The 23937-nt window shown below is 47.0% G+C and overlaps 1 protein-coding gene across 2 annotated transcripts in view; it reads right to left on the reverse strand.

Annotated features, from left to right (window-relative positions):
• Positions 1 to 13431: 13431 nt before the first annotated feature.
• Positions 13432 to 23937, reverse strand: part of CLSTN2 (calsyntenin 2) — a 734313-nt gene continuing 723807 nt past the window's right edge. For both annotated transcript variants that reach the window (XM_069564128.1, XM_069564118.1), the window contains exons 13-17: positions 20747 to 20917; positions 20111 to 20256; positions 19859 to 19982; positions 18392 to 18576; positions 13432 to 16118 (exon numbers count right to left, since the gene is read on the reverse strand). In XM_069564128.1, the coding sequence (XP_069420229.1) occupies positions 15918 to 16118; positions 18392 to 18576; positions 19859 to 19982; positions 20111 to 20256; positions 20747 to 20917 (827 nt within the window). In that variant the 3' untranslated portion in view covers positions 13432 to 15917. The remainder of the gene's footprint in view (positions 16119 to 18391; positions 18577 to 19858; positions 19983 to 20110; positions 20257 to 20746; positions 20918 to 23937) is intronic.

The following is a 23937-nucleotide window of genomic DNA, read 5'->3' on the forward strand; positions in this document are numbered from 1 at the left end:
CCATTTCCCTTTGGCAGCCCAGCGTCTCAGTGTGCAGGACACCAGCCAGCTGCAGCCTGTAGGTGTCACCCTTCTGCTGGCCAAGCATCACTGCTGACATCACACCCCAACACTGGCACCATCAGCACCAATCTGTACATTCTTGGGTTCCACAACTTTTCTTGGCCAGTTGAACCTGAGATATTGCCTTCATGTGCAAGATCAACAGCATAGAAACTGAAGGGACTTCCCTGGTGGCCCCTAAAGACTCTGCGTCTCCAGTGCAGTAGGTGTGAATTTGACCTTCATCAGGGAACAAAGATCCCACACACCACATGGCCAAGAAAAGAAAAAACAATGACCAAAAAACAGGATTCACACTGGAAATTTAAGGTGTGATACCGAGTGGGCTGTTGGAGCAGATAGGTATTAAAGGAAGTGGAGCAGGGACTCAGAGGTGTCATGCTTGGGATGAAATTAACTGCTTGGTTCTGGATGGTTCCCTTGGATGAGTCACTAACAAAGGGAAGAACTGTGGATCTGGGCTCCAGGTCCTTATCTCAGGCCAAAGGCAGCATTTCCCAAAGTGAATGCTGGTCAGAAAGATGCTTTAGGAGGGCAAGTATTCCACAGTCCAATCAGTTTGAGAAACTCTCTTTCCTACATTTTCTTCCAGATGATTCCCAATGCATGTTCTGAAAATTTCTCTCCTTAGGTTATGGGTACAGGTGCTCCTGGGGTCCTCTTGATAACTGAACTGTAAACAGTGGTGTGTGAAAGTGGCCTTGAAAACACTATTAGGACCTCTTTCTAGCTGTGACTTTAGTGATGTCATGTTGGTGACTTCAGATCAGTCAAAGAGGGAGTAGTTATGTCATGGGAGTCAGCAAATGCTACAAATTTGAACTCTTCTCCCAAGAACTGCTTGATAGCCATCCTCAAGCACTCTATGGCCCAGAGACCTGCTCACCTTGGTCATGCCTTTGAGTACCCACATGGCTGACCATGACCCACGGGACCAAATAATCTGAATCAAAGTGGTGTGATGATTCTTTGCTTCTGAGGAACTGAATTCACCCGATCCACACTAATATGGTCTAGGATAGAGGTCACAAGATGGTCAACTGAGTCCTAAAGTCAGCCTCCTAGTCCATTTTTTTGGGGGGGATGGTCCATACAGCATTTGTTAAAACCTAGGAATTAGTTGCCAACATTTAAAATCTGGTCTGTTTCACATGAAAACCCAGGTTTCTGATTGTCTCGAAAGAGAAAATCAGGAGCTCTGGCAATCATGAGCAATGCCCTTGCACTGAGACAGGGGCTGGGGCTGAGAGGCAGTCATCCCCGTGGACTTGCACACATCTGTCTTGACACTGAAGGCCCCATCCAGGAAACTGTGCTACCTTTGGCTGCCTTTACCTCTGCAGGCACGTGAGTTTGGCTTATAACGAAGAGTCAGCCCTACGCTCTGTTCCTCCCACAGGCGGCTTGAGGTGCTTCACAAAAAGGTAGGCCATGCTCCAGGGTGCAGAGGTGGGTAGGATCACCTTCCACTGGGGGAATCAAAGTGGCATTACTGATCTATAGCCCTGAAGCTTGGGGGGAACTTTCTATCAGAGGTCAGACTTCCATGATCTTGGTTACAGGAGGGTGGATGGCATTCCAGGTAGTAGGACCAGCAGGAGTGAAAACGTGGTGATAAGCATGTTCCCATGTGCTTTGGGAATTCTAAGACCTAGGGTGCCTGCTGGGCAATTGGGATACAAGGGTGGAAGTGTAGAGTGGGCCAGGTCACAGAGCCCCTTGGATTTGAGGCTTAATTCAGTTTAGCTTCATAAATGCTCTCTGAGGCCTTTCTAACCCAGGTTCTCTACTAGAGCATGAACACAGGTCTGATTGTGGTGAAACCTCTGTCCAGGACTTTTATCCATAGTGTAGTCATTTATAAGCTGGTTTTTGTTGGTATGTGTGCTTGCCACGGACCCTCATCTGGTTTACCTAACGTAAAGCCCTTTATTCGAACCTGATAGACCAGAACATTTTCAGTTTGAAAAAAATCTATCTCGTTTGACCTGAGGAACAAGGAAAGCCCTGGAGCTCCAGGGGTCTTCCATATGGAGGGCAAGTTCCTGGAAGTCTCTGTAGTCTGTCTGCCTGGGAGGGCACCACCCAGCGGAGCTTCAGTCTCACTTGGACACAGAGTCAGAGAGGGAGGCCAGGAGCAGGCTATTGTGGAGGCTGAAGGGTGAGGGGATGTGTCTGAAAGAGGTGAGAGGGAATAGGCAGGAAAGAAAATGAAGGGTCTGTTTATCATACAGCAAGAACATGGGCCCGATTGTTTCAGGAACAAAGAAATAATGAGAACTGTCAAGGGCCCTCTATATCGAGGGCTCCAGACATGCCCAAGGATAGGGGTATGTGTGTGTGTGTGTGTGTGTGTATATGTGTATTTGTGTGTGTTTTATCCAGGTGAAGATGGAAGGACCCCCAAACAGACAAAATCTCCTCAGGCTTCTTGCTGACTTTCTGAGACATAATACAAAAAATATAGTTCATTGTGATCAATGTGCTGTCTTCACATAGAACAGAAGAGCTCCTCTTAGGGTGTGAATAGCCTGTATTTGGGGGATCGTCATAGATGGGGAGACGCGAGCAGGGGTAGGAAAGAAAAGGTGTGCAAGGGTAGGTAGATGGCATATGGCTGGAGGAGGGTAGCCAGAGCTGCTTTAAAAAAGGTGTCTATTCATACAGATGGCTAACAAATACATGAAAAGATGCTCAACATCACTCATTATCAGAGAAATGCAAATCAAAACCACAATGAGGTACCATCTCATGCCAGTCAGAATGGCTGCTATCTGAAAGTTTACATACAATAAATGCTGGAGAGGGTGTGGAGAAAAGGGAACCCTCTTACACTGTTGGTGGGAATGCAAACTATACAGCCACTATGGAGAACAGTGTGGAGATTCCTTAAAAAACTGGAAATAGAACTGCCTTATGACCCAGCAATCCCACTGCTGGGCATACACACCAAGGAAACCAGAATTGAAAGAGACACATGTACCCCAATGTTCATCTCAGCACTGTTTATAATAGCCAGGACATGGAAGCAATCTAAATGTCCATCAGCAGATGAATGGATAAGAAAGCTGTGGTACATATACACAATGGAGTATTACTCAGCCATTAAAAAGAATACACTTGAATCCATTCTAATGAGGTGGATGAAACTGGAGCCTATTATACAGAGTGAAGTAAGCCAGAAAGAAAAACACCAATACAGTATACTAACACATATATATGGAATTTAGAAAGATGGTAACAATAAGCCTGTATGTGAGACAGCAAAAGAGTCACTGTTGTATAGAACAGTTTTTTGGACTCTGTGGGAGAAGGTGAGGGTGGGATGTTTTGAGAGAATAGCATTGAAACATGTAAATTATCATATGTGAAATAGATCGCCAGTCCAGGTTCGATGCATAAGACAGGGTGCTCAGGGCTGGTGCACTGGGATGATTCAGAGGGATGGGATGGGGAAGGAGGTGCGAGGGGGGTTCAGGATGTACAGGTTCATGGGTTCAGGGGGAACACATGTACACCCATGGCTGATTCATGTCAATGTATGGCAAAAACCACTACAATATTGTAAAGTAATTAGCCTCCCATTAAAATAAATAAATGAAAAAAAAAGTATCTATTGGTGATGTTTGCTGTGTTGCATGCCCCCTCCATGACCTCAAAACTTCCAAGAAAACTGACTTTTCCTTCCTTCTTTCTGGAAGCGAAAGGTAAGACTTAACTCATGGGTGGGCCCAATATAAATTAGGAGGGAGAGGCAGCTGTACCCTCGACTCACATAAAAGTCCTCTGGATGTCCACTGGGTTTGGATGGGAAGACAGCCCATCTTCAGGTTTCAAAACAAGGTGGCCCTGACTAGCACCTAGGTGTAAGGGAAGGTCAGCAGGAATGGAAGAGCAGGAAGCAATGGGCTGGGGAGAGAGAGAAGAGGAGAGTGCTGGGCTGAGCCCCACTTGCTCTATTCAGTGCCCCCAGCTCCCTTGGGTCTCATCTTCATCTTAATTAAGATCACACACATAGAGTTCCAGCGCTTTGTAGCTGCTCAGTAAATAGCTTAGCACCGCCTTTGGATTGGTCTTCAGTAACAGTACTGCCCAATTCTGCTCTGGGGGTAACAGGGTGCCCTGACAGAGCCCAGATAGGCAAGCCCAGCTTGCCATGTCACCACCATTCCTCACGTAGTCCCACGTTCCTCTCTCCCCCAGGCATGGATTTAGGACAGAGCCCCAGAGACTACTGACTCAGTCAAAGCTGTTCTTAGCATCTCACCTCATCAGATAGTCTCGAGAATAAAAGCTCTCCAAGGTCACCTTTACTGTGAAATTCAAAAATCATATTTATTCACCAATTCACAGAAAGTGTCATAATGACCACCAACATGAATCAGTTTGTAGGCATTTACAAGCCAAGGCTGAAAATAAATATCTGTCTGTGTTGAATAGGCATTTAACAAATTACTTGGAAACAGCAAGAATCTGAATTGTTAGAAATTTAAAGTTTGTGATTCACACACTGGTAAGATCACAGTCATGGGAAGGAGCCCAACAGATTCCTATGATGGTTCTTATTTCTTCTTATATCTTTATATACATAAAGCTTCCTGGTGGCCCTCACTGTGTGACAGCCTGGAATGGATCTGACAGCTCAATTACGCAGGGGAGGGGAGCTGAAAGAGGGTGGGGGGAGGCGAAAGGGCATTTTCCTCTGTGACTGGGCAATCTCGTTCAGTGAGCAAGATGACAGCGTGATCTCCTGAAATTAGATTCAGTATAAATGCATCCTTCTAATGAGATAGTCCAGAGTTTGCCTTGCGTCACACGCATACACACACAACAGAATATTTAGTAAATAAACCCATTTTGTAAATTAAAGGCATTCGCTCTGAGACAGCTGGAAGATCTCAGAAGTCTGACACGTGTCAGGTACACACTGGCCCAGCCATGGAGCTGCAGATGGCCACGGCGAGAGGCACTCTGGCCACACTGGCAGAAACTGTCCAGACAGTAACGGTGATCAAAGGTGATTCTGTAGAATGATGCTGCTGGCCCTTCCTCTGTCTGCAGTGTCAACACCACAGAGGTTCTGAGGAGAGAAGCTCGCAGGACCTTTCCCCCACCCACTGTGGTTGGACATGTTGGAATAAACAGTCATCCACGGCTTCTAATTGCTGGTGGCAGCTCCAGATACGGGAGAAGAAAACTGTAGAGCTTTCAGATCAGCTGAGCCCAGAACCTTTTCATTCAGCTCCAGAACTGAAGTTGGCAAAATTCAACAGCATTTCATTGAGTATTTAGGAAATGGCAGAGACCATAGGAAGAGAGCCCCTGGCCCCATTCCCTGTAGAAATATCTTCCTGGGTGTTATGCAGATGTGGCTTTAGTGGTACTGACTCACTTACTGTAACATTCTGTCACTGATCACTACCGGAGAGCCCGACCCAAGACCTGCAGCTGGCTGACAGGATGCCGAATCTGAATCTGTGAAACCACAAAAGCTTCTCTTCAGGCAGCTGTGATGATCTACAACTGCTTCTCTGCAACTCATTTAACTTGGGGTGTGTTGATTCTAGGGCTTCCCAGGTGACTGAGTGGTAAAGAGTCCACCTGCCAAGGAGGAGATGCAGGTTCCATCCCTGGGTTGGGAAGATCCCCTGGAGAAGGAAATGGCAACTCACTCCAGTGTTCCTGTCTGGGAAATCCCATGGACAGAAGAGCCCAGCAGGCTACAGTCCATGGGGTCGCAAAGAGTCAGACATGACTTAGTGACTAGACAGCAGCAGCAGCATGGTGATACTACTGTCTACTGAGTGGCAACAAGCTGGACCTTCAATTTCTAAGCACTTACCAAACTCTTACTATGTGCCAGTGTTTTGAGAGCAAGAATAACAGTAATAAAAAGCGTAACATCCAAACCAGTGCTTCTAAGGAATTTAAACTGTGAACCATTGACATCTTCATTCTACATCTCACTTATGTCATTTTATGTGTGTGTGTGTGTGTATGTGTATATATATATATATATATATATATATATGACACATATTTAGCTGTCCTTAGCTACTTGCCTGAAAATTTATATTTAATATATTAATTTTCCAAACATATCTCCCAACAAATCATTGTCTTACCTTACTGACATTATAATGTCCATACCAATAAAACATATCCACTCTACTACCTACAGATATCTTTGAAAACAACTGATTTCTGCAAGCAGTTTCTTTTCTAAACTCATCAACTGTTTTTCTTCAATCTCTTATCAAGCCTGTCCAGTAGAGACCACCAACAACCCCTTTTGGAAGCCACTGAGGTCAGGCTGGAAGGAGTCAAGTGGATTGATCCATAATAACTGGTTCATCTAGAGCTGAAATCAGCTTCAAACGACTCAAAAGAGTTTGGAAGCAACTGATTTGCTTGCCTCAGCAGTCACATGACCAGACTCACCCATACTTGGCTGAACCTTGGATACTGCAGCTCTCAGTCTACAGCAATCCTCTGGCTTCCCCAGGGAGCCATGTCCCTCTTGCTGTCACTCTCACTCAGCCTCACCTGTTTCCTCTCCCAACTCTGAGTCACCTTTCCCCTCAATCTCTTCTTTTGTTTTTTGAGTAGTCAGTCCTGGGTAGCAAGTCTGGCTTCCTGATCTCCTAAATGCTTCTGCTTTATTTCCAGCATTTGAAATTCGTGAAAATGGGCACGACTTCTCCTGAATCCCACATGTCAGAGCCTCCTCTGCAGCCATGTAAGGGAGTTGGGGGCAGGGGTGGGGCTCCTGATTCTTGCGTTCCTTATCCACCAGGATGGATGTACTTTTGTCTCTGAGGTGGATGTGCACCGTTACATTCACATCTGTGACCCATCCCCTCCCTTAGGCACAGGCGGAGCCCCACATCAAAGAGTTATTAACCCTTTCTCAGGGTTGATGCCTCCTCCTCTTCACTCTCTTTTCTGCATGGGGGCTGGAGCCTGTAGCTGAGACTCATGGTTGGTTCTCTGCTTCTGCAAATACACACAACCTGTGGGCTCATTTCTCTGATAGTTCTTCCCACTGGGGAAAAAGAACCCTCCAATTTGTGTGTGTGTGCCTATGCATGCATGCGTATGTCCCATTTCTGTTCTGAAATGCTCAGGAAAACAAGGTCTTGGCAGCCGAGATGCATTTTTGTTTCAAGATAAAAGCAAACAGACATTAGAGCTGACATGTTTCTCTTGCCTGTGATTAATACACACCGTCTGCCTTTCAGCTCTTCTCATGTCTGTTGCCCTCTTTTCATTAGTCTATTGGGAACTGAGCTTCATCTTGATGAATCTCCTCTGCAGTGAATCTGATAAAAAGGGCCTGAAGAGCAGCACAGGCATTAACAGAGTATGACTTTCTCTCCTTGGTCGGGATGCTGCCCATGACCTTTGGGGCAAAGCCAGTTGGCTCATCAAGGCCCACCTACCCCGGCTCCTTGCCTAGGGGCTCCTGTTACTGGTTGTAGCTGGGAGAGGGTCCCTCTCCAAAAAAACCCCACTCTCTTCTCTTTCCACTGGGGAAGCAGGAATGCTCCCCTTCCTCTACTGCACTTCTATCCTCCTCCACCTGAATTTATAAAGGACCTGAACTTGTGGAGAGAAAAAATGGAGCCATCTTCCTCCATTGTAGTATCTTAATTTTTCAAACCCCATGAATTCATGGAGGTTAAGTGAAATCTGCTATTCCGTTTACTTTAGCATTTATGGAGCACACACTGTGGCCGAGGTGCCTTGCTAGACACCCAGGGTGTTGCAATAGAGAAATTTCTCTTCCTGCTTTGAGGAGCGGGCCTGGGGCAGCAGAGGAGGCCGGAGTCAGGCAGCCGTACTAGCTTTACACAAGCATGCTTTCTAGTGTCCTAGTCACCCCATCTGGTGCCTGGAAAACGAGGGCTGTGGTTCCTTTTCACTCAATAGAAAGTTTTCATGGAGTGGGCCCCTGATTCTGGAGATGTGGTACCTCAGCGGTCCAGAGGCACCAGCTCCCCCCTGCTCCTCAAGATGGGAGGGATTGCTAATATTGGGACACGATTTTCTCTAGTGTTTCTGGTTAATGTAAACGGCTGTTATGTCCTACCCAGCGCCACACTGTGTGTGTCCCACCTGTATCCAGGACTTCAATGAACACTCCCCCTTATTCACTCACTCTATCTGACGTCATGGCTGGATCTGAGTCCTCACCCTCAGTTCACGGTGTGTCCCTGTCCTGCCTGCAAACAAGAACAAAACCCACCTGCTCCTGGAACTACTGAAGGCCCCTCCATCCTCTTTCTGCCCCCCATGGGAGCTTTGGTCCCATGGGAGCCTTTGTAATAAGTGACTAACCTCAGGGAAACATATAACATTGCCTTAAGGTCATGGGTGAGAAATGTTTCATGAGAGAACTCACAAAGAGAGGCCAGCTGTGAACAGAGGCTCTCCTGGATCTAAGTGATATGAAAGAATGCTTTACCTTCCCCTCTTGGGTCTGGCTGGTTCTCCCCCTTCTCTCCCCCCAGCACACAACTGGCCAGCCCCATTCGTCCTTGTTAGTATATTCTAATCTATGAGAGATGAGTTATTCTCGATAGGATCTCTGTGGTCTTAGGACACTGGACACTTAATTAGAAGATTTTTTCCAAGCTGGATTGGAGAAATAGAGGTGTCCTGGGGAGGGGAAGTGGCATTTGGGAGGTATCAGCAAGGAGATGGCTGAGAGGACCAGGAATGAGTCTGATCAGGAGGGGATGGGGGTTTGTAGGAGTTAAACAGTAGATACTGGATCTCTGAGGTCATGTATCTGGGCTCCTTCTCAGCCTGTTTCTCCTCTGTGCTTCTGCCCCAAGGCCCAGCACCCCATTCTCTGATGCCCAAAAATCCATACATGAAGACAGACTCAGTACCCCAGAGCTATGTGTAAATGACTAATAGGGCACCAACTAGTTCCTTCCAAAGGTTTGTGGACCTTCACAGTTTAAGCCTAAATCAAGAAGCTAAATCAATAAAAGGTGGACCTCAGAGATCCAGCTGATGGGGGAAAAGGGCATTGGTGGAGCTTGGCACATTTGCAGGTCTTAGAAATTCGAGGGCCAAGACATTGTCTGTAGGGAAGGCTGTAGGCTTGTTATGGGGTTTTGTTTTCTACTTTCAGTAGCATCCAGAGTGAGTTACTGCCCTTCCAAGAAAAGCCATTCATTCACCATCCGATTTAGTGGCTGCATGTGACACTGCATGGCCCTGTCTCATTACAAATGGAGCCATGCTGCAATCACCTGGCTGTGTCCTTAACTGACCCGGCTCCACTCCTGCCAGGCCCTGGGCCACTCCACCAGCGTACTACAGTTTAATTGTTTCCCCTTAAAATACACACATGGAGGAGGCCACTCAGCTTATAGGACCCTGGAAGGTGGCCTCCCTGGGGCTGGGTGGCTTCACTGCAGCTTCTCCTGGGCTGTCTTTCTCCAGAATGAGTGGGGCCAGGCCAGCAGGGAGTAGTTCATGCCCTAGGGGAGGAGTGGAATGGGGACTAGGACCAGGGTTCCCTGAAACCACTGACTCAGAGAGAGTGGATTAGAGCCTGCAGGGCCCAGGAGAGAGGTGGGGCAGTCTGCTTCAGCATTCTCATCAGTACATATTTTTTTTTTCTTTTAAATCTTGTTAATAGTCATTGGCTCCCAATGCCAGCTCTAATCTTTCTTCTCATCCTCTGGATCAGTGCCTCTGAAACCTTAGCATGCATCAGAATCAGAGAGCTCCTTAAAACACAGACCTGGTTCAGCAGGTCTTGGGTGGGGCCCAGGAATTTGTATTTATCATTTGATCCCAGGTGATGCTACTACCTTGGCCTAAGGACACTTTGAGAGCCTGGATTCCATAGGATGGGGTGTGAACCCACAGTAGGCCCTCCCAACTCAGCCGTTTTTCCTTCTTCAGCTCTAACCTGGGACCTCTGAGCCCCAGGCTGTTCCATGGCCGTAGATCTAGGCTCATGCTGGCTCCTGGACCTGGGTTACCCTTCCTAACTTCCAATGTCTGGCTGCCTGCTGTTTCTACATAAGAACTTCCTTTGGCTGGTTTCACTGAAACTCAGCTCTTGGCCATGCTATTTCTGCCCTGTAGGCAGGGTGACTGGCTTCCATCTACAGGTGAGCTGGGGTGGAATTAAGAAACATGTAGGATAGGACTGCCTACATCCCTCGAAAGTTCCCCACTTGGCCTCAGCAATGTGTGGCAGGGTTCCCACCTACCACCTGACACAGTTGGAGAACTGCCAAAGCAACTTATCCCCCTCTCCCAATCCCAACTTCTGTCCCCACCATCCTGACTGCTCATGGACAACCTCCAGCAGGGCAGAGGAACCATCCCAGCAGCTCGAAAGATCCTCACGGGTAGGGCCACCGCTCATCCATCCTCCCTTCCCCATTCCTGGCACAGGGCCTGGCATGCCACAGGGATTGAGTAAGGGTTTGCTGAATTACATTGAACAGAGGTGCAAACACAGAATCCCATCTGTTCGCTCATGGCATACAGAGGTTGTCTGATTGCTTTCTGGGGCGCTCATGAAGGTAACATCTTCTGTCTCTTTTCGTCTCCCTGGAAGAGTCAAGTTTGGCTTCTAACCCATTTCTTACCAAGCCAACTTTTCTTTCTGGTTGGCACCCCAAGGAAAACCAGAGCAAGAACTATAAAGCAGGTACAGAATAAATTTATAAAGTAAAGCAAATAAGGGCAGGAAAATGAAGGTGCTGGAGTAGACTTCAAAACTTTCATTACTCATTGCCTTTGCCTACAGCTGGACAACAGAGAGTGGTTACATGAAAATTAAATTGTGCCCAGGGCTTTGGCTTCTCAGCCTTGATAAACATCTGATGCCAATGGAGAATGCTATAGTATCCACAGCCTGCCAGAGTGCATCACTGTAGGCTTCGGGGTCTCCAAAGGCCTCAGGATGGTCTTCCCTGAAAAGCATCTATATTGCACTGGTACATTTTTTTCAAAGGATTAGACCAGCTCTCTAGGTTTTTTTTTTTTTTTAGTAAAACTGATTTGGTTAATTCAAATAAGGGGATGGTTAAGAAGAAAGTTCTCCTGTTCTCCTTTTCTTCCTTTGGCTAATGTTGACTCATATAGCCGAGAAGACTGCTAATTTTGAAGTGTGCCCAGCTGGGCTTTCTACTGATTATGCTGTATTGATTTAAACAGTCACAAGTCTTTAAGATCATTTTTATAGCAATGGCATGAGCAGGGCTGAATGGAAATCAGCCTGAGATAATGAACATTCTTGCTTAGAAATCGTTACAGGCTGAGTTGTTGGGGGAAGGCCCTGCACCTGGGAGTCAGCACTTTAGCTCAGTGGGCTTCACGCTCAGTGGTCAGTGGGTTCCTGAATCTCAGGCTTTTGGCTCTTGACAAATGTTTGCCTGAGCTTGAGTCAATTCAACAAGTAACAAGTTATTTTTTGGTTTTGTTTGTTTTTTTTTTCCCTCTGGAACATGGATTTTAAAAACAGTTTAGATAAGGACTATGCATTATTTGCTGTTCATTTTGGAGGCAAAGACCCCTGAGCAGTTTATGGGAGGGCCTAAGATACCTGCTTTTTCTTGGCAAATGAAAGGCTGGAAGGCTGCTTCCCACACACACGTGGTTGAGGTGTGCAAACTGTGGCCTCAGGGCCAAATCTGGCCAGTTGCTAGTTTTTGTAAGGCCCATGGAAGGAGATCTAACCAGTCTATCCTAAAGGAAATCAGTCCTGGGTATTCATTGGAAGGACTGATGTTGAAGCTGAAACTCCAATATCTTGGCCACCTGATGCCAAGAGCTGACTTATTTGAAAAGACCCTGATGTTGGGAAAGATTGAAGGCAGGAGGAGAAGAGGACGACAGAGGATGAGATGGTTAGATGGCATCACTGACTCAATGGACATGAGTTTGAGTAAACTCTGGGAGTTGGTGATGGACAGGGAGGCCTGGCCTGCTGCGGTTCATGGGATCACAAAGAGTCGGACACGACTGAGTGACTGAACTGAACTGATGGACTCAGAAAGTTATTTCTGGTTTTAAATACTGGAAAATAAAAGTCAAACAAGTAATAAGTTTTTGTGACATCTGACAATAATATGAATTCAAATTGCCTGATTTTTTTTAGTGTTCATAAATTTTTTTTTAATATAGCCATATTCATCAAGTGTCTTGTCTGTGGCTGGTTCATGCTACCATGTCAGGGTAGAATACTTGTAACAGAGACCTTATGGCCTGAAAAATCCAAAATATCTACCAACTGGCTCCTTCCAGGTGAAGTTTGCCAGTCCTGCCATATGTATAAGAACAGGATACATTACTTCCCTTCCAGGAGTCCATCCCCCTGCAGGGTCCAGGTCTGCCAGGCCACAGCCCGTACTACAAGCAGAGCTATGTGGGCTAAGCCCTGCTTGATAGAATAATTGTATATATTTAAGACAGAGGTGGTGAAAGCAGAACCCACTGAAATCACATTTTTGGTAACTAGATGAACTGAGGCCTCGGTCAGATTTATAGCACTTGATTAAACAGTGTACTTAGTATTATTTAATGCAGGTGGCCAACTAGTTGATTGTTTTACTCCACTAGGGCAACTCATTCTGTACTAGCCTTTTCCATCAACCTCCTCCTTCTCTTCTTGTCACCTGAGGTTTCAGCCTATGTGTTTCCAACCTCCAGAGAGCAGGATCTGATCATCTGCTTGGCAAGACGAGCAAAAGTCTGTCCTGTGGACAAACTGGTCAGCTGTTCCTCCCTGTCCAGATGGACATCTGCTGCTGCAGCTGTCTTGGTGAGAGGCCACAGGGTATCCAGCCATCTGGGAGTTTGAGTTCCCAGATGCCAGCAGATGGAGACTGGAAAACGCTGGGCTGATGAATGGCATTTTCCACCTGTGGTTAGAATCCTTGGGAGATGGCAAGTTATGTTACTCACCACTCACCTGGATACTCCCTGAAGCTTCTGCTACTTTTATATAATTGCCCCTTGCTCTCACCTGTGGCGCTGAGCGCGGTACTGGGAACACTATAAATGCCCACAGACCCAGCAGCAGCATCTCAAGTGCCTCGTCCTCAGGGCTGGCAATGCAGGCTGATCTCCCATAGTGGGAGTAGACAGAACCCCTCTATTTCTCTACATATGAGTCCTGTCACAAGTGAATCGAGTGCGCTGCCTTGGCCAAGTGCCACTTTCACCTGCTCCCTCCCCTCCCAAAGCCCCCAAATGTATAACGGTTTCATGTGCCCCAAACAGCTCGCTCAGCCATAAATAAGTGATGTAGCCACTGGAGGCAGTGGAGGGCATGGGGACCACCTTTCCCATCCCAGCCAAACTGAAAGACCTAGCAGAAGAAAGCACTCTCCTGAACACCAGACTTAAATATTTTAAACAAAAATCCAATTCCAAAAGAATTGCCTTTAAACATACCCATACAGTATTCATTTTACTGTTATAATTTTGCAAGAATTCTGTTAGCTCTCGAAGGCCCAGCTAAAGGATCTCTTTATTTAACTTTATTTTAACTTTATTTAAGGGGATTGTAAGGAGTAAAACCCCAAGATTTTCTTCTAGTAGATGCATAGACCCAGCCTGATAGAAAAGGGCTATTGGGGAAATTCACAGAGGCATCTATTTCCATTCCTCAAATAGAAAACCCCAAACTTCTGCCGGTGCTTCTTCTAAGAAGGGAAAAATGAGAGCATGGGTTGAGTTTGTGAATGAGTCCCTCTTCTTCCTGCGACTTCTCCCTCTCCCGCTGCACTCGTCTCTTACATGATTTCTATGCCTATTTCTCCTCTGCAGCTCTCAAGTCCTCTAAGGGTAGGAGGGGCTTATTGTCTGCTTTCTTCCTTTCCCACAGCTGCTGGTAGAGCGCTTAGCACACAGCAGATTCCCAGCAATGCCTCTTAGTTCATGAACACAAATAAGCAGAATCAGAGTGGCAGGCCCTAGGCAAGGAGTGGATGGTGGAGAGTCCCATCTAGTTGATGCGTCAGAAAAGCTCTGAGCAAGATGCTGAATCTCTGAAGCTCAGTTTACAAACATGAAAATGGGTCTAATACTAGATGTCCTCACTACCTCATGGGATTATTGGAGGCTCGAAGGAGAGAAGAGATGCAAAAATCACTCTAGGTGATGGAAAAAGCTGCCTAAGGTGGTTCCCTCAAATCAGAAGGTTTCCTTGAATCAGAAAGACCCATCATGGATCCTCACCGGGTGGAGGTTAGACTAAAGGACATTGACGGTGGTCCCCCTTCATAAGTTCTGAGTTGGTAACACAGCAAGTACAGTGAATAGATTCTGAACTTTCTTTTGAACCTGAATGTCCTGTGCCTGTGGACAAGCTCTATTGCTCTGCCAAGCCAATATGAGGTGGTTGGGGGATGGGTGTGGGGAGAGTTTGGCGATAGATCATACACACTAAGGACAAAAAAGCCCAAGACATTTGAAACAAAGACATTCGCAGGGCCTCGTGGAACTCCTATAACAGCTCTAGTTCTTGCCTGCTATCTTCTTGGCCACAAAAGAGCACAGACCAGAGCACAGACTATAGCAACAACTCTCCTCCAAAAGTGTCCACATTAAGATGGAGATGGAAAAGATTTTCTTATTTAAAAAAGCAGAAAGAAAGAAACTAGGTTTTTGGATATATCTGCCATCCACCTAAAGCACTGCTCCTTTTCTGAGAAGAAAAAAGAAGCTGTTATTATGGCAAACATGCTTCTAATTCCTATCAGTTTAATCTCCAAACTCTTGTTTTAGACTCGGCACAATCCATGCTTGTTCCAATACATCTAAGAGGAATGTATCTTCTCAAGAGGCAGAACTGTGAATTAGGGGATGAAGGACCCTAAGACTAGATGGTGAGAGCCTTGTCCACTTTGGGGCCACCTTCTGGCCTGGGAGGGCCCAGCCACCCTCGTCACCCAGCTCTGTGTCCACCATGCAGCCCAGTTGTACCATCTCCTCAGCTCTTCCTTCTGCTCCCCAGCTGCAGGCTTGTCTCAGTTGCTGCCGGGGGCAGTAGCTGTGTGGAATGCTTTCTGGCCTCCATGGTGTCCTGTGGTGGGAGCTGCCAGTAGGGCAGCCCTGCAGGTCTCAGTGGCTGCCAGCAAGGCAGGTTCTCAGAGCGCTTTGGCGGGAACCAGGCCCTGCTGTGGCCAAGGACCTATTCTTGGTTTTGGACTTTTCATATAAGCTTCTACGGCCTCAAGAAGAACAAAGGAAAAGGCTCTCCAAAATGAGATCGGACATGTGTGTGGGGTGAGGGGAGCTCAGGCCAACCTGCCCTGCAAACTTAATTCCACCTGGGTAAGGATGATCCTCTGACATGCAGAGGACTTAGACCTCCCGTGTGTGGAGTCTGACCACCCTGCCTGTGGGAAGCAGCCTAGACAGTCAGGTGAGGAGAACCTGCCAGACTGTTTGGAGAGAACATGGAGTCCGTGCTCGCACAGTGGGCTGGAACCTACTGAGCCCTGGGGAAGCCCAGCCCCAGTTGGGGAGCAACATAAAGGCTGACCTTCTCCCTTACTGGGAAGAGCAAACAGAGACAGAACCCATAGATCTGGTTAACAGAATGCTGGGTGAGCCCAGGGCCAGAGAAGTGGGAACCACAGGAAAATGTTCACCCTGAAATCCCCACTGAGGTTGACGCTGGGCTTCTGGAAATTGCCCCCGGACTGGGACACGAGCAGTGCCCAGGGCGTAAAACGTGGGTTCCAGAATGCTAGGGAAGGCCTGCCGGGACCATCATGGAAATCAGAGGCGACATGTGATAGGCTGGGGCGTACATCAGGGCGGGGCTTACAAAACGGACAGGTGGGTGGGCGTGGCCCCGGGCACTAGTAGGGGAGGGTGGAGTCATCCCACTCCAGCTGGGCTTGCCTGGCTCCACTCTGCCCGTGTCTGCCCTTGCCCGCCCCTTCCTCCTCCTCTTCTTCACTGCCCTCGGACTCGCTGCTGCTGGAGCTGTCTTCCTCCGCTTCTTCCTCCTCCTCCTCTTCCTCGGTCTCCTCTTCCCCACGCCCTGGGGCTCCGTGTTTCTGGATGTCAGGAGAGAGAAGGGAAATGCTCATCATGGATCAGACAGAAGCCATGTTGGCGCTTATGTCTCTCTCTCCATTAAGGAGATAATTAGGGCCCCTTGGAACTTCTTCCCTTAATGCTAAACCCTTCGGCCAGGAGATGGACTTTGGAAGGGAAGTCCTCTGGAGAAAGACCAGTCAGAGGACTAAGGAAAAGGCAAGAAATGGTGAATTCCAAGACCCAGACTTAAGTGAATTGTGTTTTAGGTACTGCACATTTAAGTTGATCCCATCCATCATCCAGTGAACCTTTTGGGCTAAGGTTTTGTCATTGTTGTTTTGTTTTGCTTTAAATTTTTGGTGAGACATCTCTGGTGGCTCAGATGGTAAAGAATCTGCCTACAGTGTGGGAGACCTGGGTTTGATCCCTGGGTCAGGAAGATCCCCTGGAGAAGGGAACCCACTCCAATATTCTTGCCTGGAGAATTCCACAGACAGAGGAGCCTGGTAGGCTACAGTCCATGGGGTCGCAATGAGTTAGACACGACTGAGTTTCTAACACTAACACACATTTTTGGCAGAATCCCACAGCATGTGGGACCTTGGTTCCTTGACCAGGGATCAAATCTGCACCCCTGTGCGTTGGAAGGTGGAGTCTTAGCCACTGGACCACCAAGGAAGTCCTGGGTTAAGGTTTGTTTTCTGGCATTTCTGGAACCTATTTACATGGAACTTTCCAAGTCTTTAGTGACTTGCTTCTCAGTGAGAGAATGACATTTAAGTTTATATCCCTTTTCCAGGTGGGAAAATAATGTCTCTGGGAGCAGAAAGTCTTCTAAGCCAAGACTCAGGTGTGCTGCCCCTCAAAAATACTCCTTCCAGAAGGACAAAGTTCACGGTCCTCATTTTGCCTGCCTGCCCTTCGTCACCTGACTTGTGTCCTAAACTCCACCCCACTCTTTTCCAGTCTTATCCCCTCCCCTGAGCTTTTCGGGAATTCCAGTAAAATCTGATATCTGGATTTATCCTTTGAGTTGATGAACTAGCCATAAAAGACAGGTACCCATGCTTGTCTTCATCCCTTTTCTGTAGTGTTTTCTCTTCTACCTTTACCTGCCCCTAAATCCTACCCCTTCTTCAAGGTCTCTCTTAGGCTCCAAGAAGTTGTCCCTGGACACTCCAGCCACAAAGGCTTGCCCTACTCCTGCTTCACTGACTGCCAGGTTAGCCCTTGGCAAGCTCACTCTGGTCAGGTAATCAGCTTCAGGCACAATGATCTTGCATCCCACACCCGAGGCTCAGTTCTGTGAGGGTGGGAATGCCGGGGGCCCACACTGATGCACTCAGCACTACACCTCAGCACATGATGGAAGCTGCATCAGCCCACTGGCTCTGAAACTGAAGCGTGAGGCCAGGTGAGGGGGAAACTGGGGACAGGCTAGGACACTTCATTCCTCAGTGGCGCCTCGATGGCCAGTGGCCACCTTGTTTTCCTGCTCCAGCCTCTCCCTCCACCCAGCACCCCTTGGCAGACCAGAGGGCACAATGGAAGTGGCTTTTGTTGGTATTCATATGCCCAGATCAGGAGCACTGGACACTCATGTGTAGATTTGGGGAGCTGATGGCCAATTGGGACAATAAGAACTTTAGAATCAGGCAGTGGTGAGTTCGAATACTGGTGCTGACATTCCCAGTTATGGGAACCTGAACACTTTACTTTGCCTCCCTGAGTTGGTCCCACATTGGTAAATGAGGATTGGGACTCCTACGTCAGAGGTTGCTGGGAAGATTAAATGAGGTGATGTGTGTACTGAGGACCCAGGGCAGTTCTGACATGATGGGTGCTCAATAAATGGCAGGTATTAGCAGTGTGTTTTTGTATTTACCTACTCTGAGCCTCTAAGTGAGCTTTGCAGGCAGATGGAGCATAGCCACCTAATTTATACTGGTAGCCAATAAAAAATTCAATCCTGAGTCCCTGAGTATGAGTCAGCTCTGAGTTAATGACTATGGGAGAGGCCAGGGACAGACACCACTTTGCTGCTTGGCTTAAGAAACGTCTGGTTCTTAAGAAATGTTTGTTAGCTGAGAGCAGTTCACAGATTTTTGAGCAGTGCATGCAGTGGGTGGGGAAGTGTGGACCGTTCAAGTCGAGAGGGCTGGAGGAGCCCAGAGAAGGGAAGGATGAGTGGGATTAGGCTAGCTGGACAGGGCTTCTGGCACAGAATGGATGGAACCCAGTGGAGGAGAGACATCCCACTTCAAGCTCCCAGTCCCTGCCTGAGGATCACCTCCATGGGGTTGACCGTGATAGTGAGTGCAGAATCGTCCCAGTCCATCTCTGCTTCCTTGGCAGCCTCGGTCTCTTGGATGAAGTGCTGGTGGGCGATCCGGACCCGGTACACGCCCATGGCCACGACAAACACTAGCATGCACACGGAGATGATGATAACCACTGTGGCAATGCTTGGGACCACTGGAACGAGGAAGGAATTCGCATGACATAGTGAGCCAAGGACTAGCTTACTCTCGGGATGCAACATGATTGAAACATTCATGTGTAGCTTAAAATCTGTCTACATGTACCTCAGCTGGAGGACTCTGGGTCAGCACCTTAGTCTCTCTGGGCTTCACTTTTGTCATCTATCGATAATGTAATAGGCTTAATCATATGTTTATTGCCTGCATCTAGGTCTCTCTTTCTGCTTTGTAAATAAGACCATCTATACCATTTTTTCCAGATTCCACATATATGCTTTAATATATCATATTTGTTTTTATCTTTCTGACTTACTTTACTCTGTATGACATCTCTAGGTCCATCCACATCTCTACAAATGACTCAATTTTGCTCCTCTTTATGGCTGAGTAATACTCCATTGCGTGTATGTATGCCACGTCTTTATCCATTCCTCTGTTGATAGACATGTAGGTTGTTTCCATGTCCTGATTATTGTAAACAATGCTGTAATTTGATACTATGTACAAAGTAGATAACTGATGAGAACCAACTGTATAGCACAGGGAACTCTGCTCAATGCTCCGTGGTGATCCAAATGGGAAGGAAATCCAGAAAGAGGGGATATATGTCTATGTATAGGTGACTCATTTTTCTGTAGAGTAGAAACTAACACAAGATTGTAAAGCAACTATAATCCTATATATACATATATCTATATAAGATTTTATATATATATTTAATCATTCCTACCCCATGGGTAGTTGTGAGAAGTAAATGAAATCATCTATGTGAATTTTCACAAAGGCACACAGTAGGTGCTTAATAAATGCACACTCTCTTTTATCTCTTGCTTTTTCCATCAAAGTATAGGGCAGATGCCCTGAGAGCCAGGAACTGTGGAGTTCAGTCAGGACAGAGAGAAGTGCCCACCAGACAGGAAGAAAATATGCTAAGTGCTGGAACAGAAGGAAGAGGGTAGGAGCCTTTTCAATATGGTGCACACGTGTGTGTGAGCATATGTGAGGTGTCAGGGAAAGTTACACGCAGCACATAGCTTTGAGTTGGGCTTAAAAAGATGCTAAATTTTACCCCAGCCCTGTGTGCGAACATCTTTTATCATACACTGCCTGTAACTTGTGTACTTGACTAGCTCCGTCCCCAGGCTTTAAGCAGCTCAGAGCCAGGCTCATAGCTTCTCCATAGCTGGGTGCCCCCTTCAGTTCTGGCTGCTGCACCCTAGGTGTTGAGTCGCAATGACCACCTGGCACCCTGAGGTCCCTCCCCCCAGGTGACCCACCTGAACTGTGCTGGATGCTAGTCTGGGGCTCCGGGTGGTGGACGGACTGGAGGAATGGTGGCTGCGCGATAAGGTGGTTGACGTGCTCACTGTCCGGGACTCTGACCTCATGGAGGACGCTGACCTGGCAAGAGCAGAGAGACGGTGCTCTGACCTTGAGTGGCCGGTGGACCAGTGGTGGCAGTTTCCTGAATAAATGAGGGAGTGAATGGGTGAGCTGGGGCTTCCCTCATCACCGCAGGACTCACTCACCTCCAGGTTGAACTCATTGCTGGTGTAGCGCCCGTTGAGTTCTGAGCACTTGATCCTGAAGCGCCGGGACTCCAGGGCAGCTGGACGCCAGTTGCGGTAACGGATGTGACGCAGCACCTGCTCGTAGCGGCTCATGGAGCCCACACCTGTGCCAAGAGACCACACCGGTCATAAGAAGGTAGAAGAGGAGATGCTGTGGAGACAGACTGTGCCTACAGGGATTGCAGGTCTCCCTGAATTCAGCCAGGGTTAAGAGCTTGGGGTATTTAGGGGCAGACAGTGTGCAAAAGCGGAGGTCCCAGGAACCAATTAAGCTGAAGCACAGATTTTCCATGTAGACTGGCTCTCACTGGAATGTTTGACCTCAATCCGCCAAATGCTGCTGTAATACTTGCTGAGATCAAATATGATAAGAGCAGGCGTTCGCCTAGTTTCTACAGAAGACTTCCCCAGGAATGGAATGGAAGCCAGGACCAGAGGAGGCTGGAGCAGCTTGTCCACAGAGGGGCTAGAAGTCCACGCTTTGAGCTCGTGTTCCCTCCTGACCCCCTCCTCAGGTGATGGAGCTCCCATTGCACTCACAAGTCCCTGGAGGTGAGAGGGGGCCACCGGGTCCAGGGTTGAGCACCGCCTTACCGTAGATGGAGTAACCCGCTGTGGAGTTGGTGGCGTCAAGGTGTCGCTGGTGGAGCTCACTGTGGTTGAGCTCCAAGCACTCCTGTCTGGGGTCCAGGTCCCCTCCCAGCACTAAAATGTCACAAAAATCTAAGTTGTGAAGCATTTCTTCTAAAACTGCCGATTTGGGGGCTGTGGGAAGAGACAATGAAAAATACAGGCATGAGGACAGCGCAGATATTGGCTCCCACACACCCCCTCCTCCTCCATGTCTGTACCGCAGGTTCAGACTGGGTCAGGAGGAGAGGCTGTAAGTCCTGCTAGGTCACTGTCTCTGCTCGGATGGATGTCCAGGCAGCCCCTGAGGCTGGGCAGCATGAATTTGTGTGAAGAGCGTGACTACTGCAGTCAGAAGATGTGAATCTGAGTACTAGCACTGCTCCCGAGAACCTGTCTAGTTTACCCATTGATTTCCTCATCCACAAAGAGGGCGAGGGCATTGAGAGGATGGAAATCAGCTCTGTATGATTTCAGTACCTTTAAACTATGAAAATTTGCACCTTGTTTAATATGTTCCCTGTCTCCGGGTTTATAGTCTATGGGAACTTGAGTAGAATTTGTATCCCGCCGTTGTGTGAAAGTTGAATAAATCTTAATTATGTTGAGTTGGTTGGTAGTGCTTTTCAGGTCTACTATATCACTTCTACTTTTCTATTCATTCTATTAATTTTTGAGAGTTTGATATTGAAACTCCAACTAAAAATCTTATCTACTTAAAAAGTAATATATAGTGGAGCTGCAGTCACAAAGGGTTGGATACAACTGAGTGAACAACATATAGTGGAGCTATATGTAACTTTGTTCTGTATTTTCCAAGTCTCCTGTAAATGTACTGTCATACTTTCATAATTTGAAAAAGAAAAAAGGAAAGAAAAAAAAAAGAAAATGGTGTCTGGCACAGAGTAGATGCTCAAGAAGAACTGGTCTCCTTTGGGACCAGAGGTGAGTGCCCCTCCATGAGGCTCTCGCAGCTTTCCCCACGTGGTTATGGTGTATGTCTCTGCTGTTCCCAATAGACTCTGAGCTTCTCCGAAGTACTTTGCATGACTGACTCCTCAGTATCTGACCCAGAGGCTGACAGACAGCGATAGTATGACACATTGCTCAAGCGGAGGTGCACTGTTGATATAATTAAGTAAGTAAATTGGTTAGTTTAGTTGGCAAGTCAGCCTAGCTGTCCTTGACTGATATTATGACACCCAAGTTTCCCAGAGGATATCTGAGTACTTGAATGCTAGACAGGTTGGTAGTCCTAAATTAAACTCCTACTTTAAAATAAAAGTGATTGGTGTTTGTGGAGTCTTTGCTCTATGCTAGGCACAGTGCAGAGGAAATCCTGACAGGCACTAGAGGAGGTACCATTATTATCCCCATTTCCCTGAGCGGGGAATGGACAGTCCATGAACTGGGCCTGATTGCCTGGGGTTACACAAACAGCTGGGGAGGACCTGGGATGGCAACCATCACCTTCTTATTTTTTAAAGATTTTTTTGATGTGGACCATTTTTAAAGTCTTTATTGAAGTTGTTACAATATTGCTTCTGTTTTATGTGGGTTTTTTTTTTTTTTGTTTTGTTTTTGTTTTTTTGGCTAAGAGGTATGTGGGCTTTTAGCTCCCTGAGCAGAGAACAAACCTGCACCCCCTGCACTGGAAGGCAAAGTCTTAACCACTGGACCACCAGTGCATGCATGCTAAGTCGCTTCAGTCATTTCTGACTCTTTGTGACCCTATGGCCCATAGCCCTCCAGGCTCCTCCATCCGTGAGATTCTCCAGGCAAGAATACTGGAGCGGGCTGCCATGCCCTTCTCCAGGGGAGCTTCCTGACCCAGGGAACCCACGTCTTTTATGTCCCCTGCATTGGCTGGTTCTTTACCTCCTGGGGAAGCCCCACTGGACCACCAGGGAAGTCCCCAACCATGGCTTTCTGATTTCATACTTTGTGAAAGTCTCACTCAGCCTCTGGGCTGTTGCTCTTCAAATATTTTTGATGTTGCAGGCATTTATTAAAAATTTTGTGAACTGAGATAATTTAAATAAGTATATTTACTCATTAAGCAGACTGTTTTATTTTGTGCATGATAAAACATTTATGAAAACAGAAGTTTTAAAAGGATTCACAAAAGATGAGAGAGCTATCTTGAAATAAATATTTTATTTCGTTTAATTTTTAAGGAATACCCCAAATATTTTTTATTCTCACTGGATATATGTTGTTAATAAATAATTCCATATGCTTAATTTTAAAATGCTTGCCAATGTCAATGGCTTTGTATATTGTTGGCAAAATCTAAAAGCACATTAATAAACACTTAACAAGGTCTGTTATTAATAATGGTACATGTATATCTCTCTTTCAAATGGCATATCATTTCTGGGTTTCTCTGGAGCCATATTCTTCTGAGGTCAGGTTGGGTCATCCTTGCTCCTAGGACCCCACGTGGTTGCTCCCCCTAGGCAGAGGTGTGTTGACCCCACAATCTTCTTGTTCTCTCATGCTTGCATAACGGGCTAAATGTTCCATTGGCAGTTTCCCTGATTCCCTCTGCCCTAAAGGGACTGTTCTGGGCTGAGGAACTTACTGGAAAGTCAGCCATGGTTGGTCCTGGAGGAGCTCCTTGTCTGGTTATTAGTAAATAGATAATCACCAACCATGAGCTTGTCAGTGTGTGTGAGAGGGAGCCTTAGTGGTTGGCGGTCAGGCTGGGTCAACCAGTGGTTGGGGGCTGCCCTCTGGAGGAGACATTGAAGGTAGACTGTTTTTTTCAGTAATAATAGGGAATAGGACAGAGAAGGACCTTCCAGGCCGAGGGCAGACCATGAGCAGATATGTAAACTAACACAGAGGTGTGTGGGGAAAGAGGGGTGTGTGTGTCGTTGGTACTGAAACAGCACAGTGAGTGAATCCATGGGGGCAGAAGAAGGATGCTGGAGAGGGTCACTGGTGGAAGTGCCATTAGCCTGTTTGTTTACTGCACCCACAATAATGATTATTCTTACAACCATAAAAGTAAAATTTTAAAAGTACTAATAATAGCCCTCAGGCACTTGCCTACATGGTTTGCATGCACTTCTCATAAACAGAAGGTGACACATAGACCCATATAATTGCTTGTCGCTGGATTACCTGTATGCTAATGTCAGGCCTCGAGA

This window comes from Ovis canadensis, chromosome 1, assembly GCF_042477335.2.
Source record: "Ovis canadensis isolate MfBH-ARS-UI-01 breed Bighorn chromosome 1, ARS-UI_OviCan_v2, whole genome shotgun sequence".
In the NCBI taxonomy this organism is placed as follows: Eukaryota; Metazoa; Chordata; class Mammalia; order Artiodactyla; family Bovidae; genus Ovis; species Ovis canadensis.